Raw genomic sequence first — 21,223 nt, 5'->3', positions numbered from 1 at the left:
CGCTAACGATGCCGGATGTGCGTCACAAAGACTGTGACCCCGACGATATATCGTTAGCGATGTCGCAGCATGTAAAGCACCCTTTAGTGTATGTAAACTTTTGGTTTCAACTGTACATGCTATCCGATCCATGAGCAGCATGAGTCAGACAGTGGCTGTATGATTTCAGTCATATATGTCTCATTCTGAAATGATGTGGCATTTCATAGAAATACAAACACTTAAAAGTATAAACACAACATTTTTCGTGAGCTGAACTATAAGACTTTTTCTATGTAAAAAAAAGGCCTTTTTTACTCAAATATTGTTCACAAATTTGTCTAAATCTGTGTTAGTGAGCGCTTCTCCTTTGGTGAGATAATCCATCCACTTCATAGGTGTGGCATATCAAGAACTGTGATTAGACAGTATGACTACTGCACAGGTGTGCCTTAGGCCGCTTTCACATTGCATTCTAACCTGTGTTCAGTGGTCCCATTGGGGCTTCCATCGCCGGAAAACGTATACTCCTGAAAGTGGTGCATGACAGAGCACATGGTGACTCCGGCTACATCATTATAGTCAATGGCCCCTTTGGCGCATGCATCCAAAACCCATTTTGTGGGGGATTCAGTTGGAAGTCCCAAAGGGACCACTGAATGCAGGTCACAACACAATGTAAAAGGGTCCTTAGGCTAAGGCTGTTTAGTGTAGTTTGATAGCTTAAAGTGGCTTCTCACCACCCACTGCCAAGGACTGTCAGGTATCTCCATTCATACATGTATAAGGAGAGACCTATTATTCCAGGGCAGCGGGCAGGTAGAAGCCCTGGTCAGGTTCTCTTTAAGACCAGCTGTTGGGTTCCCTTTAAGACTAGTACAGACATAAAATAAAAATCAATTTCCTGTTTAAAATTAGGATTGACGATAATTGCTGCTTATCATTAATACATTGATTATTACCAGTATTTTAACAAGTTAAACGTGTGATAGCATCTAAAAAATATGTTGCAGTTTTCCAGTGGAGGAATACTGAGAGGATTAGGAAAGCAAAAAATTGGAGCAATTACCAATGCCGTCGGGTATTATGCTATTGGACTGCCACTTGGAATTTCACTGATGTTTCTAGTGAAACTTGGAATCGTAGGTAAGATTACTAGCCTATATATATCTAAGCATGTATCTACAACTTCAGCTTAGGCCTCATGCAGACGTCCGTGAGGCACATACGTGTTGTATCCGTTTTTTCACAGATACCACATGTACACATTATAATCTATGGGGCTGCTCACATATCCGTGTTTTTACACGGACTGTGTGTGTAGCACCCCTGAAGCCATCAGGGTGCTACAAGGTTCTGCATCCCCACCAGGATGATAAACAAGAAATGCATGGCTAATCAATACTCAGGGGGAAGCACACCGGGGGTTCCCACAGGAGGGGTGCCAACTTCAGAACAAACATGTTATACAAAGAGGAAGGAAGAGAGAAGGCACTAAATTTATGCAAAAAATAGTATTTATTTAAACATCAAAGATATTAATTCATAAATAGAATACAGTCATAAAGTATTTGTAAATTGCAAGGAAAATATAAAAATGAGGTCACAGGAGGTGGATGGAAGATGGATGGGTTACTAAGGAACACAATAATAAACCCACAAACACCTACCCTGTACCCTGCCTGACGAGTAGGGGACTAGTCGTGGATCAGAGAGGTGAAATTGCCAAGGGGAAGGGATGTAGAACTCCCCAAAAAGGACAAAATTATGGAGCAAAAAAGCTGCAAAATAGTCATAAATGACAGTAATATATTGGCAAACCACCACTGAACCAAGAAAGTGGCCCTAGGGCTATATAGGTGTAAAAATAGCCGTGAGTCATAGAGGTAAGGCTGCAATAAAAAATTTAATATCATAACCAACCCACACGAATTGTATAAAAGCAATCTTCAAAAGACGCGTGTAGTCGTGGATCACAAGAGTAAGGCTATAATATAATATATAGTTACCAAACTACACACGCCCCTAGAGACGCAGTTAATACAATGAATATAGTCGTGGATCAAGAGGGTTGCGGTAAAAAAACCCTAAACCTTCTTGAAAAAGCGCCTAAAGCGAAACGGACGTTGAAGCCTCCTCTCCACCTCCCGGTCCTGCCAGTCATTAGGTAATTTCTCCGGATTAACTGTGCATTTTTGCACCTCCATTTTCCTCTTTGTCGTTTATTCCTTTTTTCATCACTTACTCTGCAACTTTCTTTGCGGTCACTCCACTGCCCAACATAGCAGCATACTTTCTCCCCCCCTTTTTTTACCTTTGGCATTCCCTGTATTTACAGGCTTATGCATCTGGGCTGTTCACTCCTTACTGCTGCTGTGTTCGGCACTGGAGCCTCTGCTCATCACATCATCTCTCCACTTTTTTATAGTTCTCTTTACTGTTATGTCTCTTTTTTCTGCTAGACCAGGGGTCTCAAACTCGGCTGGGTGTATGGGCCGCACACAGGAAAAAAATAATTTGAGGGGCCGCATTCCTTTCAGGACAAAGTGACATTGGTAGTGGTACCATTTTTTCTTTCTATACAACCTTGAATCACTGTTTTTGAACATTTTTCATTTGTCCATTATAACAAAGGTGTAGTGTGTGTATATGTATGTATATATATACATACATACATACACACACACTTTTTTTTACATTTTTTCCCCTTTTTGTAAGTAATACAGTTTTACAATAACCACCGCATAGTAATTTTGGCCAACATCTTGTAGTAATGTGCCCCATCTTGTTTCCCATTCTGTAAAAATGTGTGCATCCTTGTCCCCTTGTAGCAATGTGCCTCAGCTAACACACACACACACACATCCCCCCCCACCCTGTGCAGCCTCAGCCAATACACATCCCCCCCCCCACCCTGTGCAGCCTCAGCCAATACACATCCCCCCCCCACCCTGTGCAGCCTCAGCCAATACACATCCCCCCCCCCACCCTGTGCAGCCTCAGCCAATACACATCCCCCCCCCCACCCTGTGCAGCCTCAGCCAATACACATCCCCCCCCCCCCACCCTGTGCAGCCTCAGCCAATACACATCCCCCCCCCACCCTGTGCAGCCTCAGCCAATACACATCCCCCCCCCCCACCCTGTGCAGCCTCAGCCAATACACATCCCCCCCCCCCACCCTGTGCAGCCTCAGCCAATACACATCCCCCCCCCCCCACCCTGTGCAGCCTCAGCCAATACACATCCCCCCCCCACCCTGTGCAGCCTCAGCCAATACACATCCCCCCCCCCACCCTGTGCAGCCTCAGCCAATACACATCCCCCCCCCCCCACCCTGTGCAGCCTCAGCCAATACACATCCCCCCCCCACCCTGTGCAGCCTCAGCCAATACACATCCCCCCCCCCCCACCCTGTGCAGCCTCAGCCAATACACATCCCCCCCCCCACCCTGTGCAGCCTCAGCCAATACACATCCCCCCCCCCCACCCTGTGCAGCCTCAGCCAATACACATCCCCCCCCCCACCCTGTGCAGCCTCAGCCAATACACATCCCCCCCACCCTGTGCAGCCTCAGCCAATACACATCCCCCCACCCTGTGCAGCCTCAGCCAATACACATCCCCCCCACCCTGTGAAGCCTCAGCCAATACACATCCCCCCCACCCTGTGCAGCCTCAGCCAATACACATCCCCCCCACCCTGTGCAGCCTCAGCCAATACACATCCCCCCCACCCTGTGCAGCCTCAGCCAATACACATCCCCCCCACCCTGTGCAGCCTCAGCCAATACACATCCCCCCCACCCTGTGCAGCCTCAGCCAATACACATCCCCCCCACCCTGTGCAGCCTCAGCAAATACACATCCCCCCCACCCTGTGCAGCCTCAGCTAACACACACGAAAACATTCTTCTCACCTGCTGTCAGCGGCATGCAGGCACGTGGACTCGGTGAAGCCTCAGCTACCACACACACACACAGTGCAGCCTCAGCCAGCAACAGAACCACACACACGGCATGAGACACAGACAGAGACACACACACACACACACACACACACACACACACACACACACAGAGACTGCAGCCTCAGCCAGCAACACGAAAACATTCTTCTCACCTGCTGTCAGCGGCACGCAGGCACGTGGACCAGGTAATGATCACAGCTGCTGTCATCGCTGAACGTTCAGCCGGCGCGTGCAGAGCAGTTCTCACTGCACAACAGCCACTGGCCAATCACAGGCAAGCATCTGAGGTCATATGCAGCAGGTGCTTGCCTCTGATTGGCAGGCGGCTGTCATTGCGTTCTGCAGCGAGAACTTCACTGTGCGCGGCAAACACAAAACTGTAGGCTGAAATAAATAACTGACAGCTGCGGCCCCTGCACCGGTCGCCATCTTTACCAGGTCCACGGGCCTGCGGGCCGCAAGAAGCCACCTGAAGGGCCGCATGCGGCCCGCGGGCCGCGTGTTTGAGACCCCTGTGCTAGACACTAGTTCTTACCGGAGAGTTATCCTTAGACTCCTTTGTGGGCTGCATAGCTCTTAAAAAAAAAATTTAGGTTATTTTACCGCAACCCTCTTGATCCACGACTATATTCATTGTATTAACTGCGTCTCTAGGGGCGTGTGTAGTTTGGTAACTATATATTATATTATAGCCTTACTCTTGTGATCCACGACTACACGCGTCTTTTGAAGATTGCTTTTATACAATTCGTGTGGGTTGGTTATGATATTAAATTTTTTATTGCAGCCTTACCTCTATGACTCACGGCTATTTTTACACCTATATAGCCCTAGGGCCACTTTCTTGGTTCAGTGGTGGTTTGCCAATATATTACTGTCATTTATGACTATTTTGCAGCTTTTTTGCTCCATAATTTTGTCCTTTTTGGGGAGTTCTACATCCCTTCCCCTTGGCAATTTCACCTCTCTGATCCACGGCTAGTCCCCTACTCGTCAGGCAGGGTACAGGGTAGGTGTTTGTGGGTTTATTATTGTGTTCCTTAGTAACCCATCCATCTTCCATCCACCTTCTGTGACCTCATTTTTATATTTTCCTTGCTATTTACAAATACTTTATGACTGTATTCTATTTATGAATTAATATCTTTGATGTTTAAATAAATACTATTTTTTTGCATAAATTTAGTGCCTTCTCTCTTCCTTCCTCTTTGTATAACATCCCCACCAGGATGCAGGGCCTACCCCCTTAGGGACCCAGAACCCCAGTGTTGGTAACACCAAAAACCCAGGTAATCCCAGTTTACCCCAACAAATCCCCCAAACAATGGTACCTAGCTATTGTGGGTGGGATCAATGGATGGCCGCCTAGAGGTGGAGCCAATCCAGTCCACTAGTTGACCAGGTGGGAGGGGCAGACTGTGGACAGGGAGAACACAGGAAGTCGGTAGTGAGGACTGAAGTGACTGTAGAGGTGTGAAGGTGGAAGTGAAGTGACTCCCTGACTCGGATTAACGGTGACCTGGTACCCAGGAAAAGTGGTTGCCGGTGGAGTATGGTGGAGTACTCCCGGAACTACACACCGACGGGGTACAGGACCCTAGGACAGGAAAGAGCTTCAAGCCGACCTGTTAACACCTGCAGAGCAAAGAGGACCATCAAGGACCTTGCTGACCCTAAAGAATCCGAAGACTCAGTAGCAAAGGGAGAACCAGGGACAGGACCAGAGACTCCAACCCCACAGGGTTCATGCTACTGTTAGGTGTACAGAAGTGGACAAACCACAGAACGGGGACCCACTTACCAGAGACAGGTGCAGGGGAAGAAGGTACCAGAGAAACCAGACTGGCACTGGGATAAAGGGAACCTGAAGGCGAAACCAGCCATCCTTGGGCAACCAGTTAACATCTCAAGTGAGTAAACCAGTTGCACTGAATACCTGTCTGGACTCCTTCTTCCAATGCCTACTGCACCATACACCCACTGGGGCAAAAGCCTACTTGCGGAGGGACTACCATACTAGCTGCCAATACCATCAGCCCCGGTAGAGACATTCTGCAGTGGCGGCTCCCTACACTTAGCCGCAACACTGCAAATGGCGTCATGTATAAACTTTATTCACTAATCCCCTGTAAATATAATATATAATAATAACAATAATATTTATTCATTTATATAGCGCTGTTAATTCCACAGCGCTTTTACATACAATGGCAACACTGTCCTCATTGGGGCTCAAAATCTAGAGTCCCTATCTATATGTCTTTGGAGTGTGGGAGGAAACTGGAGTACCCGGAGGAAACCCACGCAAACACAGGGAGAACATACAAACTCCTTGCAGATGGTGTCCTTGGTGGGATTTGAACCCAGGACCCCAGTGCTGCATATCCCCATTACAAAAAGGGCCCAGGGCACGGAATCGGGTAACGGTCACCACCGTGACATTGCCAAGACGTACACTGCCCGGAACCGAGTAACCCATATCCCTGGGTGCTACATGTGTTTGTGCAAAACACACGGAGACATATCCGTTTTTTTCAGGCATCACAGATGAAACGGGCCAATTCAAGTCTATGGGTCCATGAAAAAAAATGTACAGCACATGGATGGCACTGATGGTAAAAACGGACACATGGATGACACACTGATGCAAAATACTGATAGACAGAAGTACCATTTTTAACACATACGTGTTTAAATACGGACTTGTGAATGAGGCCTTACTGTGAATGCTAACAGTATATAAAGACTTAAAGTGATGTAAAGGAACAATCTAAACAAAGTCGTGTCTTCATTAAACTATGGCAAAGTCAATGGACTATATTACCTATATAAGAAGAAAATATTTAACATGTCTACTACATGTGTTCACCCTTTATTCCACACTTGCAAGTATCAGTTTTAAAAATGTTTGACTCTGTAAGAAGGTCTATGTAGTTATAGGGGCCCATGTAGCCGATGTAGCTGAGGCTTCTAGGCTGCAGCACGACCTGCTGTTAACTCATCGCTCCCCGGTCACCACTCCAGTGCAAATATACATCCACAACAGTCCATTCATCACCTGAGACAAAGCATCAAACACTTCCCTGGCACCTGGGTCTCAAATAGGACCGCTAGGCCCCTCATCTCTTCCTTAGACATTACAGTGCACGGCAAGCTCGTCATCTCCCCACACGCTGGGTCCCCACCCTATTCTTAGGGACATAATGACCCTCAGTCTCTTGAAGGGATTTGTTGAGAATTCTTTCCAGGGAATGGATGCCAATCAAACTGCCAAATTTTGGCCATGCCCCCTAGCCACACCCATTTGTCAATAAGGGTCACTCAGCAGATGCCCTGGACTGTTCATTCAAAGTCATAGCAGCCAGAATTTTCTTTTATTTATATGTGTCACTGTATAACATGTTGCTTACTTGTACCTATAAAGCCGTGTTCACACGTTGCATAAATTCTGTTTCTTTTTGTTTCTGCCGCTGTCCGCACCAAACTACACCATCCATTTTTGCTGCATTTTTTTATGCATTTCCTCCATTATTTAATGTGTTTTTGGTTCAGATGTGAATCTGCGTTATTAAGTGTTTTTATTCTATAGAGAAGCTTTTTTATTTCCTGCGTTTTTTTTAAGCTCCACATAGAAACCTCTAGAGAAAAATAAAAGCACCAAAACCGCAGAGTTTAGCGATATTATTTCATGGAATCACATCCACTTTGCTTGGATAATTAAACACAGCCGAATTTATGTGCAAAAAAAAAACAGCAGAAAAAAATGCAGCATTTACACTACATGTGAACACGGACTAATTGTCCAAGCAAAGTGGATAGAAGTCATGAAATCTCCGCCCCTGGTGCGTGGAAAGACGCCGCTGAACGGTGCGGATTTGGTGTTCTTTTTCTTTATAAGCTTAAGGATTCACATCTGCACCAAACATGTATCAAATAAGGGGAACAATGCATAAAAAATACCGCAAACACGCAATAATCAGAGAAGAACGTTATTGCACTCGTGGTGCGGACACCTGCAGAGAAAATGCAGCATTTACGCTACGTGTGAACACAGCCTCGGGGATACATTTTTATTACATTTTTTATGGGTTTTAACAAAGAAAAATAATATATTGCGCCATTTTTTATGCCATTTACCAATCCCCAGCAATAATCTGATCTCTGTGTTGTTTGGGTTGTTACGATTACAGGGACACCAAATAGGTCCATGTTATTTGCTGATTTGTGATGTTTATTATTTTATAAAAAAAAGTGTAATAAAATGACATTATTCTATTTTTTTATTATTTTTAGTAATTTTATGACAAGAGAGAAAACTCTTTTTCTCTCCCTGTAGGGCTGGTTTCAGACGTCCGTGTTTCAGGCTCGTGTGACATCGTTTTTTAAAACGGGTGCCACACGTACCCATGTTATTATTTGCTCTTAGTCACACTTCCGTGTTTTCACACGGACCGTGGGACTTCTTATGACCCCGCACGCACACACACAGGCATGTCCGTTTTTTCTCCGGCAGCACAGGTGTCACACGGATTGCACACTGATGTGATCCGTGTGACATCAATGTGACACGTACCGGAGAAAACACGGGTCTTTTTAATAAAAAGATTTTCTATATTACCTCTTTCCAGGGATGCTGTCTCCGGCTCTGCTGCCTCCTGCTCCTTATTGCTGCTCATTATACTCACTGAATATTTAGTGCCCTGTGTAGCTGGAAGCAGGGACAGCGCTGGGGACTTCATTGCCGGGGACCGCATCGCTGGGTGAGTATATAGCAGAGTGTGTGTGTGTGTGTGTGTGTGTGTGTTCCATGTATACATGTATATGCGCTATGTGTATGTATGTGCTCGGTATATTATCCATGTGTGTCTGCTATGTGTGTATACATACAGTTAGGTCCAGAAATATTTGGACAGTGACACAATTTTCGCGAGTTGGGCTCTGCATGCCACCACATTGGATTTGAAATGAAACCTCTACAACAGAATTCAAGTGCATATTGTAACGTTTAATTTGAAGGTTTGAACAAAAATATCTGATAGAAATTGTAGGAATTGTACACATTTCTTTACAAACACTCCACATTTTAGGAGGTCAAAAGTAATTGGACAAATAAACCAAACCCAAACAAAATATTTTTATTTTCAATATTTTGTTGCGAATCCTTTGGAGGCAATCACTGCCTTAAGTCTGGAACCCATGGACATCATCAAACGCTGGGTTTCCTCCTTCTTAATGCTTTGCCAGGCCTTTACAGCCGCAGCCTTCAGGTCTTGCTTGTTTGTGGGTCTTTCCGTCTTAAGTCTGGATTTGAGCAAGTGAAATGCATGCTCAATTGGGTTAAGATCTGGTGATTGACTTGGCCATTGCAGAATGTTCCACTTTTTTGCACTCATGAACTCCTGGGTAGCTTTGGCTGTATGCTTGGGGTCATTGTCCATCTGTACTATGAAGCGCCGTCCGATCAACTTTGCGGCATTTGGCTGAATCTGGGCTGAAAGTATATCCCGGTACACTTTAGAATTCATCTGGCTACTCTTGTCTGCTGTTATGTCATCAATAAACACAAGTGACCCAGTGCCATTGAAAGCCATGCATGCCCATGCCATCACGTTGCCTCCACCATGTTTTACGTGTGGTGTGCCTTGGATCATGTGCCGTTCCCTTTCTTCTCCAAACTTTTTTCTTCCCATCATTCTGGTACAGGTTGATCTTTGTCTCATCTGTCCATAGAATACTTTTCCAGAACTGAGCTGGCTTCATGAGGTGTTTTTCAGCAAATTTAACTCTGGCCTGTCTATTTTTGGAATTGATGAATGGTTTGCATCTAGATGTGAACCCTTTGTATTTACTTTCATGGAGTCTTCTCTTTACTGTTGACTTAGAGACAGATACACCTACTTCACTGAGAGTCTTCTGGACTTCAGTTGATGTTGTGAACGGGTTCTTCTTCACCAAAGAAAGTATGCGGCGATCATCCACCACTGTTGTCATCCGTGGACGCCCAGGCCTTTTTGAGTTCCCAAGCTCACCAGTCAATTCCTTTTTTCTCAGAATGTACCCGACTGTTGATTTTGCTACTCCAAGCATGTCTGCTATCTCTCTGATGGATTTTTTCTTTTTTTTCAGCCTCAGGATGTTCTGCTTCACCTCAATTGAGAGTTCCTTAGACCGCATGTTGTCTGGTCATAGCAACAGCTTCCAAATGCAAAACCACACACCTGTAATCAACCCCAGACCTTTTAACTACTTCATTGATTACAGGTTAACGAGGGAGACGCCTTCAGAGTTAATTACAGCCCTTAGAGTCCCTTGTCCAATTACTTTTGGTCCCTTGAAAATGAGGAGGCTATGCATTACAGAGCTATGATTCCTAAACCCTTTCTCCGATTTGGATGTGAAAACTCTCATATTGCAGCTGGGAGTGTGCACTTTCAGCCCATATTATATATATAATTGTATTTCTGAACATGTTTTTGTAAACAGCTAAAATAACAAAACTTGTGTCACTGTCCAAATATTTCTGGACCTAACTGTATGTGTGTATATGTGCTCAATGTATATGTGTGTGTGTAGTGAGAACCTGAAAGCCAGAACATCACGGGGACAGCATCGGGGACTCATCACAGTCAGTTCCCAATGAACTCTGATGAACCCGTGAAGCTGTAGCGCGAGTGTCACGGGGGTCATCAGGATGTCATCAGAGTTCATTGAGAACTCCAATGACCTCCTGGATGTCACTGTGCTTGCAGAATACTCACCTGTCCCCGCGATGCTGTCCTCAGCGGTGCTGTATCCAGCGCTGTCCTCGCGATGTTCCGGCTTCAAGGTCCTGAGTGCGGTGAATAATCGATGAATATAATGAGCGGCAGTCAAGAGCGGGAAGCAGCAGTGTCGGAGACAGCAGGTAAATATGGAAAATCTTTTTATTTCAAAGTCCCATGTTTTCTCCGGTACCTGTCACACACATGCAAACTTGGATATCACACGTGTGCCACGCGTATTACATACGCGTGGCACACGTATGACACACGTGTGACCATAACCATGCGTGTCACTGATACCTCATTAAACCGGCCTAGAACACAGGACATAGAGATGCTGCTCTGTACAATGGAGCTCTATGTCCTGTGTAATCTGCTGTGTAATCAGAGGCTGCATTGTAGGTTCAACCATATAAAATCCTCCTTCTCACATCATTATTCCTAGTGGCTCAACAGCTAGAAAAGTTAGGAGAGCTGCTGGACACATTTGAAAGTTGCTGGTGTGAATCCGAGGTGGTGAAAATAAAGAACATTTTTTTATATATACAGTATATATTTGTATTTTTTTCCCCTCATTTCTTTATAGTAGTTTTATGGGAACAAATTAATCTCACTCTTTCCTTCACCTACAAAGAGATGCAGTATTTATCTATCTATCTATGATTCAATCTACCTATCTATCTTTCTATCTATTATGTATCTATTATATATCTATCACTCTATTATCTATCTATCTGTCTGTCTGTCTGTCTGTCTGTCTATCTATCTCATGTATCTATTATGTATCATGTATCTATCCATCTATCTATATGTCAATCTATCATATACAGTATATCTATCTATCATGTATCTATTTATCTATCTATTATCTATCATGTATCTATCTACCGTATCTGTCTATCTATCTATCTATCTATCCCTCTATCGATCTCTCATGTATTTATCTATCATGTATCTATCTTTCCCTGTATCTATCATGTATCTATCCCTCTGTCTATCTATCCATGTATCTATCCATGTATCCATCTATCCATTCATCCATCTATCCATCTATCTATCTATCATGTATCTATTAGATATTTTTCCCTTTGTCTATTATCTATCTATTATATATCTATCTATCATATGTCTATCTATTATCTATCTATCTATCATGTATCATCTATCTATCCATGTATCTATCTATCTATTTATCTATCTATCTATCTGAATAATCTGCTTCTGGTTCTGGTTTATCTACTGTAATACAGAGGTCAAGATTACCAAATCTTCCTATGTTTTTCATTAAAGGCAGTAGCTCAATGGGTAGAGCTGCTGCGTATGGACAATGAGTTCACGATTTTAAGTCCCGGTAAACCAGAGCAGATGAGAATTTAATTTAATTTATTCACTGCACTGAGTGGAGGAGCCTGGACAACAGCTGTGAGCCGCGGGACTGCGGAACAGAGATCTCAAATCGAGACAGTCTCGCAGAATCCGGGACGGTTGGGAGGTATGAGACCCCAACTGCAACCAATATTTACACTAGGTGACACTTTAGGGTTACCCAGGACTGGTATCGCCAGTAATTCACTGGATCCATTGAAACTGAACAACATGAGATCGAGGCACCCTAGATTGTTGCCCATTAAATTCACTAGCAAAGAAAGAGATGCAAAATAACATACAACTCCCTGTTTGAATGTCTATAATCCAGGGATTACAGTTCACATAGACAAGATAGAGCACCATACTCCATTATTCCAAGGATAACATGTCCCCAGAAACATCCCTAGAAAGAGGCATGAATCATATCAGATGACTATATATGGGTGGGTGGCAAAAAGAAGTACACCCATTGGATACTTTACGATTTGTTGGTAGCGCCTCCAGGCCTACTGTCGAGCCATGCATGTCAGCAAAGAATGACAATTCATGTTAGCAATGCTCAGTTATGTCTTTGGCCTCTTCCTTCTCCCCCATTTGTGCCTAGGGTTCATCAGGGGATCAAAGATGACAACAGGGGAGAAAGTCACATCCCCGTCATCCTTTCCAAACAGTTCAAGAAATATATACCCGGTATCAATACACCGCAGGGTATAGCATGTGGATCACAGAAGCTCATAGTCAGGTGTCGACAGTAGGCCTGGAGGCGCTACCAACAAATCGTAAAGTATCCAATGGGTGTACTTCTTTTTGCCACCCACTTATTTATAGTCACCTGATATGATTCATGCCTCTGTCTAGCGATGCCTCTGGGGACATGTTATCCTTGGAATAATGGAGTATGGTGCTCTATCTTGTATATGTGAACTGTAATCCCTGGATTGTAGACATTCAACCAGTGAACTGTATGTTATTTTGCATCTTTCTTTGCTAGTGAATTTAATGGGTGACCATCTAGAGTGCCTCGATCTCATGTTGTTCAATTTCAATGGATCCAGTGAATTACTGGAGATACCAGTCCTGGGTAACACTAAGGTGTCACCTAGTGTAAATATTGGTTGCAGTTGACTCCTTTGGGTAGCAACCGCTCTATTTATCTATGTCTGTTGTATGTGTATATGTGTTTTTGCACTTAGCACTTTATTCTGGTAATTTGGTGATGGTTATCTCCAAGTTAGTAAGGGATACAATAGGGGCAGCCACCATGGAATGGGGGCACCAAGAAAGTTAGAGTGCTTAAAGCCCCATTGCTACACAGGGACCAATTAAGGGTGAGTCATATCCCCTAGGGTCCAGCATCTCAATCTATTAGGTTTACTTACCATTAATCTACACAGCCCCTAGATACAATTACCCTTAGGGGTGCTTCACACACAGCGAGCTCGCTGCCGAGATCGCTGCTGAGTCACGCTTTTTGTGACGCAGCAGTGACCTCATTAGCGATCTCGCTGTGTGTGACAATGAGCAGCGATCTGGCCCCTGCTGCGAGATCGCTGCTCGTTACACACAGCCCTGGTTCGTTTTCTTCAAAGGCGCTCTCCCACTGTGACACACAGATCGCTGTGTGTGACAGCGAGAGAGCGACAAATGAAGCGAGCAGGGAGCAGGAGCCGGCGTCTGACAGCTGAGGTAAGCTGTAACCAAGATAAACATCGGGTAACCAAGGTGGTTACCCGATATTTACCTTAGTTACCACTCTGCAGCTCTCACGCTGCCTGTGCTGCCGGCTCCGGCTCTCTGCACATGTAGCTGCATTACACATCGGGTTAATTAACCCGATGTGTACTGTAGCTAGGAGAGCAAGGAGCCAGCGCTAAGCAGTGTGCGCGGCTCCCTGCTCCCTGCACACACAGCTAAGCGGTGTGCGCTGGTAACTAATGTAAACATCGGGTAACCATACCCGATGTTTACCTTAGTTACCAGTCTCCGCAGCTTCCAGACGGCGGCTCCGTGCAAGCGCAGCGTCGCTTGCACGTCGCTGCTGGCTGGGGGCTGTTCACTGGTCGCTGGTGAGATCTGCCTGTTTGACAGCTCACCAGCGACCATGTAGCGATGCAGCAGCGATCCTGACCAGGTCAGATCGCTGGTCGGATCGCTGCTGCATCGCTAAGTGTGAAGGTACCCTTACACTTTCCATCCTGTGTATCTAAAACTTTATGCACATTGTGTGTTTCTGTTTGTAAGAATATTACCTTTTAATTGATATAGAAATAAAGTATACAATTTTATTAGGAGTTTTTTGTTTGGTTTAATAGTTGATACCCCTGCTACTATATCCTTTTGGTCTTTTGTCTTTAGCAAACTGTTTGGAAGCTTTCTTCTGCATCATCTTTAGAAGATGCTTCCCTCTGGAATGACAGCCATGCAGACCAATATGCTGCAGTGTCCAACGTATGATCTGAGCATTGACAGGCTGACCCCCATACCCTTTTAACCTCTACAGTAATGCTGGCAGCACTCAAATGTCTATTCTGAAAATACAACCTCTGAATGTGACACTGAGCACGTGCACTCAATGTCTTTGGTCGACCGTGACGAGGCCTGTTCTGAGTGGAACGTGTCTTGTTAAATCGCTGCATAGTGCATAGTCTTTGCCTCTGTGCTGCTGCTCAGTTTCAGGGTGTTGGCAAACTTTTCATAGCCTTGGCCATCTTTATGTAGAATAACAATTCTTTTTTTCAGATCCTGACATGAGGTGCAATGTTGAACTTCCATTGACCAGTATGAGAGAGAGTGTGAGAGATATCACCAAATTTAACACACTTGCTCCCCATTCACACCTGAGACCTTGTAAAACTAATGAGTCACATGACACTGGGGAAGCAAATGGCTAATTGGGCACAATTTGGCTATTTTTACCTAGAGGTGTAGTCACTTTTGTTGCCAGCGGTTTAGACATTAATGGCTGGGTGCTGATTTATTTAGACGGCACACCAAATTTACACTGTTATAGAAGCTGTACACTGACTGCATTACATTGTATCACAGTAAAATAACGTCAGTGTTGTCCCATTAAAAGATATAATAAAATATTTACAAAAATGTGAGGAGTGTACTCACTGTTGTGATAGACTATTAATGTTAGGATGCTTTTACAATTTTCCTCTATTTTTCCCCAGATGGCAGCATATAAAAATTACACGGTGTATAAACTAATGTGTAAAACTAATTTGTTGCCCGAATTTCATAGAGTGCAATAATATATTAAAATTCTTTGACATTTGAGCACTGATTTAATCTCTGTTTACGATCAACATTGCGTGCAGCAGCCACCACAGCCTCCCAGACACTGTTCCGAAAGGTGTTCTGTTTTCCCTCCCTGTAGATCTCACATTTTATGAGGGACCACAGGTTCTCTATGAGGTTCAGATCAGGTGAACAAGGGGGCCATGTCATTATTTTTTCATCTTTTAGACCTTTACTGGCCAGCCACGCTGTAGAGTAGTTGGATGCATGTGATGGAGCATTGTCCTGCATGAAAATCATGTTTTTATTGAATGATACCGACTTCTTCCTGTACCACTGCTTGAAGAAGTTGTCTTCCAGAAACTGACAGTAGGTCTGGGAGTTGAGCTTCACTCCATCCTCAACCCGAAAAGGTCCCACAAGTTAATCTTTGATGATACCAGCCCATAATAGTACCCCACCTCCACCTTGCTGGCGTCTGAGTCAGAGTGGAGCTCTCTGCCCTTTAGTGATCCAGCCTCTCGCCCATCCATCTGGCCAATCAACAGTCACTCTCATTTCATCAGTCCATAAAAACTTTGAAAAATCAATCTTAAGATATTTCTTGGCCCAGTCTTGATGTTTTATCTTATGTTACTTGTTCAAAGGTGGTCATTTTTCAGCCTTATTTACCTTGGCCATGTCCCTGAGTATGGCACACATTGTGCTTTTTGATACTCCAGTAACGTTGCAGCGCTGAAATATGGCTAAACTGGTGGCAAATGGCATCTTGGCAGCTTCACGCTTGATTTTCCTCAATTCATGGGCAGTTACTTTGCGCCTTTTTTGCCCAACAAGCTTCTTGTGATCCTGTTGGCTATTTGCCATGAAACGCTTGATTGTTCGGTGATCACTATTCAAAAGTTTGGCAATTTCAAGACTGCTACATCCCTCTGCAACACATCTCACAATTTTGGACTTTTCAGAGCCCGTCAAATCTCTCTTCTGACCAATTTTGCCAAAGTAAAGGAAGTTGACTAATAATTAAGCACACCTTATATAGGGTATTGATGTCATTACACCAGACCCTTCCTCATTACAGAGATGCACATCACCTGATCTACTTAATTGGTAGGTGGCTCTCAAGCCTATACAGCTTGAAGAAGGACAACATGTATAAAAATTATCATGTGAATAAAATACTCATTTGCCTAATAATTCTGCACACAGTGTATGGCATTCAACACAAACACCATATTTTAAATGTATTCCAAGAAATTGGCAGAAAAATTATCAAAATTGAGAGTCCTCAGTGGTTGATACGATTTAATGGCTAACAGGAAAGGTAAAAACATACCAAGTACATAGACATATGCCCCAACTCATCAAAGCAATTTTGCTAGAAATCTAGAGTAAATCGCTTTGAAAAGTTGCAAAATTTTGGCACAACTCAGTGCATAAGTTTTGCGACTTTTATCTAGTCTTGAGGAATTGAGGTAAATGTTTTATTATCCACTAATGGAGGTCTACCCCAAGGTTGTGATGTCCCCATGAGGTCTTAGGTGCACATTTCTTAATTGATGTGGATGTAAATCTATGTGACACATTTATTTTGGCTCTAAGTGTGACATAGGTTGTCATGAGTTTTTACTCACAGACTCTTCTGTCTGTCTGTTTTTTGGATTTGACCTTACCTTTCAATAACAATATTTTTATATCCACAATGCTAGGATCAGAGCTACAAAAATGTTTGTCTACAGGTAGATCTATTCTTTATTCTTTGTGATGCAATGAGAATTATAAGCTGTTGTTCTCTTTCCTCTACATAGAGACCCCCAGTTGGACATTTGGTAGATAGAATTAAAAGGGTTGTCCACTACCTTAGCTGTGCACCTGAACGAAAGTGCGAACACCTTGCCGTGAGGGCTCCGCACCAGAGAGAGCCGGTGCTGGTAGACCACTTTGGGCAAGGTGGCGACCCTTACTGTACTCTTCAGCATAGTGTCCATCACCTAGCAGTCAGTCACCATCTCGGTTGGTTCAGTTAAACACAGGACACCGGAGAGCTCTGGGTAAAACAACTTTGAAGTTTTATTTAACTCTTTCGCCTTCTCAATAGAACTGGCCAATAACATCTGGTTCTGCTGCCGCTGTTTCTCGGGTACTTCATTTGGCTTAACCCACTGCCTGGGACCTAGTTTTCAAGCTGCTGGGCCTAAGCCTCCTCCTTCCCCCTGTTCATCTCTCAGTAGCTGCCTTATCCACTCAGTGACTCGCGCGGCTTCCAGCTCCTCAACTTCCCTAGGCCTTTCCCAAGGAACTCTCTCCTGAGGAACCTCCGTCTAGTCCAGGGGTCTCAAACTCGGCTGGGTGTATGGGCCGCACAGAGGAAAAAAAATAATTTGGGGGGCCGCATTCTTTGCAGGACAAAGTGACATTTTTATTGGTACCATATATAATATATATATATATATATATTTATTTTTTTTACACACCTTGGGATCACTGATTTTGAACATTTTCACTTGTTCATTATAGCAAACATGCACATTCTTTGTTTAAATATAAATTATTTTTTTTTTTACATTTTATTCCTTTCTTGTAACTAATAGTCTTACAATTAGCACTATATAGAAATTTTGACCAACATCGTTTAGTAATGTTCCCCATATTGTTGTAACATGCCCATCCTTGTCCCCTTGTAGTATTGTGCCCCATCCCACAGTAATGTGCTCATCCTTGTCCCCATCCTAAAGTAATGTTCCCCATCCTTGTCCCCATTTTGGAGTAATGTGTTCATCCTTGTCCCCATCCTATAGTAAGGTCCCCAATCTATAGTAATGTTCCCCATCCTTGTCCCCTTGTAGCAATGTCCCCATCCTATAGTACTGTCCCCATGCTATAGTAATGTTCCCATCCTTTAGTAATGTGCCAACCTTGTCCCCACCCTATGGTAATGTCCCCAGCATTATCCCTATTCTATAGTAATGTTTCCCATCCTTATCGGCTTGTAGTAATGTCCCTATCCTACAGTAATGTGCCCACTTTGTCCCCATCCTGTAGTAATATCCCCATCTTATAGTACTGTGCCCATCCTAGTCCCCATCCTATAGTACTGTGCCCACCTTGTCCCCATCTTATAGTAATGTCCCCAGCCTTGTCCCCATTCTATAGTCATGTGCCCATCCTAGTCCCTATCCTATAGTAATGTGCCCATCCTAGTCCCTATCCTATAGCAATGTGCCCATCCTAGACCCAATCCTATAGTAATGTGCCCATCCTAGTCTCTATCCTATAGTAATAATGTCCCCATCCAATAGTATTGTGCCCATCCTTGTAATGTCCCAATCCTATAGTAATGTCCCCATCTCATAGTAATGTGCGCACTTTCTCCCCATCCTGTAGTAATGGGTCAGCAGCTCCCCTCACTTTCCACAGACGCCGGAGTGAAGCTGAGGGGAGTGGTCTGCGGCGGCCCCAGATCCACAGTGATTGGAGAGATCGGTCACAAGGCTGGTCTCTCCAATCAGAGCTGGGGGCGGGTGAAACACAGGTCACTCAGCTCCAGCCAATGATCAGTGCGACAGCTGCCCTGATCTTGGCTGGATTTCAATGTTTCAGCGATTTTCAATGGCTGAAACATTAGTGGCTGTGATTGGCTGAGCGGCGTTTGTCAGCAAATCACAGCCTCCGTAGGTCCGGGGAGGAGACACCACCCCTCCTGAGGTCCCCTTCTCCCCGAATCTAAGGTATTTGCAGCGATCGTAGCCACCGGGGCTGCGATTTCACCATGACGTACTGGGTACGTCATGGGCCCTTAAGTACCAGGGAGCCATAACGTACCCAGTACGTCATAGGTCGCTAAGGGGTTAACGTCCAACACACACACACACAAACCATTCTTCTCACCTGTCCCACGCTCCCTCCGCTGCCTCATCTCTGCTTCATGCGGCCCCCAGGCCCGTGCCCCTGTTCACTATCGTGGCAGCTGCAGTGTCACTGTCAGTGATTTATGTCAAATGATTGTGTTGCCGGCGCGAGAGCGCAGCGCCAGCAACACATTCATCTGAGATAAAGTGCAGACAGTGGCTGCGGCCCCTGCAGCTGCCGCGATAGTGAACAGGGGCACGGGCCTGGGGGCCGCACAAACTACCCTGAGGGGCCGCATGCGGCCTGCGGGCCGCGTGTTTGAGACCCCTGGTCTAGTCCCTGGTCTCTTATAAGGCCATCCTGAGGTGAGCCGTAGAATCCAGAGTCTTGGAGGAAAACTCTAGGTTCTGCAACATGCCCAAGTTACAAAACATCGTCTGCACTTCAAAAACCGTTCTGCAGAACTGATCTCTCTCTGGCCTGTCTCTACAGCCAAAACCCCATGCCATCTGTCACTCCTCCAACCTTTGCTCTAAGCTCCCTGTGTAACTAGGAAGTCTGTTCAAGACTACAGGGTGGGCCATAAGTATGGATACACCCTGGGTGGGCCATAAGTATGAATACACCCTGATAAAAAAGAGTAAAGTTGAAATGAAAATGGCGGCTTTGCAGATGGCCGCCATGGACGTCACCCGCCCTCAAATGTTTTACCCCTCTAATGTACTAATATGCCACAAACGGTAAGGTGATATCAACAACTGTACCGCCCCGGTGTTGGATGGGCTGCTCGGATCCAGGATCGTAGTGGCTCGAGGGGCCCGAACCCGAGTTGGCGGACACTTTGATCCGTAAAAGGGGGGTATTTACAGGGGAGATGTTCGTGACGCCACCTGTGGGTTGCGGTAATGGGAGTACCACCGCTGCTGTTAGGGGTGCCGGGGCAGATGGAGTTAAGCAGCCTGATGTTAGTCCCTCCACATGTAAGGAAAGCCCCGGGCTCAGGGTGTTTGGTGGTTATTTGAGAGTGCTGGGTGCAGGGGACCAGGGTACTCACTGTGGGTAGTCGTGGTGCTGGATGAGGATTATAAAGTAGACATTCACACTGAAGGTAAACCAAATCCTCTGTGTACAACAGTTACTGCGGGGAGCCTGTCCAGGTATCCGCTCCCACCGGTGTCACTTGGTAATCCGGAGCCCACCTCCGTGCACAATTTAGTTGTCTGTTTGTGGTCCCTTGGCTTGAAGCTGTTGGGGCCTCGCTCACTATGTGTAGTATAGCTGTGCTCTTGATGGCTGGCACTTGGGATTTCAGTGGGCTGCTTTACTGGACAACCCTATCCCCCGCGGTGTGCTGATGCCTTCAATCTCTGAGCACTTAGGGAAGTTTGTGAAGGTACTCTCCCTCCCAGGTTAGTTATCAGAACGTTGAATCGGTTCCTAACCTAGGGTCCTGTACCCCGTCGTGCTCGGTACTGGTCAGTTCTTCTGGGTTTTCTGATGCCAACAGTCCTCCTAGACTATGCTTGTCACACCCTTTTCCAATGTCACTGCCACCGGTCCCCGACTACTCTGGTCCCAGACCACCGTTTGCGACCCAACCTCGGTCTAGCTCCCAAGAGCTCACTCTCTCCAGCTCCTCTCTCTTTGAGGGCTCTCACTCGACTCCTCTAGTTCCCTCCCACCAGTCTGCCTGACCCCTAGGTGGGTGGCCCTTGTCCAGCTAGACCAACCCACTGGTGTGCCTGACAGGTCATGATGTAAGGTGTTGATTTGGATTTGTGGTGTTGATGGTCGTGACACTGATTTCTTAAGAACCTGGAACCATGGGGGGTAGGCCCTGCACCCTGGGTAAGGATGCAGTACCCTGTGGCACCCTGATGTACTCAGGGGCGCCACACAACCACTTCCATTTTATCAGGGTGTATCCATATCCAAACTGTAGTCCAGCCCCCAAGTGAGCTGATGCTAACATAAACTGTTTATATTACTATCAATCTAGCCACATAACAGAACTATGCTTTACATTAATGCTTTTTAAACGAAATCCTAAAA

The 21,223-nt window shown here is 45.2% G+C and overlaps 1 protein-coding gene across 1 annotated transcript in view; it reads left to right on the top strand.

The window, feature by feature from the left end:
• Positions 1-21,223, top strand: part of LOC142290258 (multidrug and toxin extrusion protein 2-like) — a 190,575-nt gene that overhangs the window by 138,943 nt on the left and 30,409 nt on the right. Inside the window, exon 14 of the mRNA XM_075334212.1 lies at positions 993-1,125. Coding sequence (XP_075190327.1) covers positions 993-1,125 — 133 coding nt within the window. The remainder of the gene's footprint in view (positions 1-992; positions 1,126-21,223) is intronic.

The sequence above is a fragment of the Anomaloglossus baeobatrachus genome, chromosome 2 (genome assembly GCF_048569485.1).
Source record: "Anomaloglossus baeobatrachus isolate aAnoBae1 chromosome 2, aAnoBae1.hap1, whole genome shotgun sequence".
Classification (NCBI taxonomy): Eukaryota; Metazoa; Chordata; class Amphibia; order Anura; family Aromobatidae; genus Anomaloglossus; species Anomaloglossus baeobatrachus.
The sequence above is the reverse complement of the archived record's forward strand: the minus strand, read 5'-3'. Positions and strand labels throughout refer to the sequence as shown.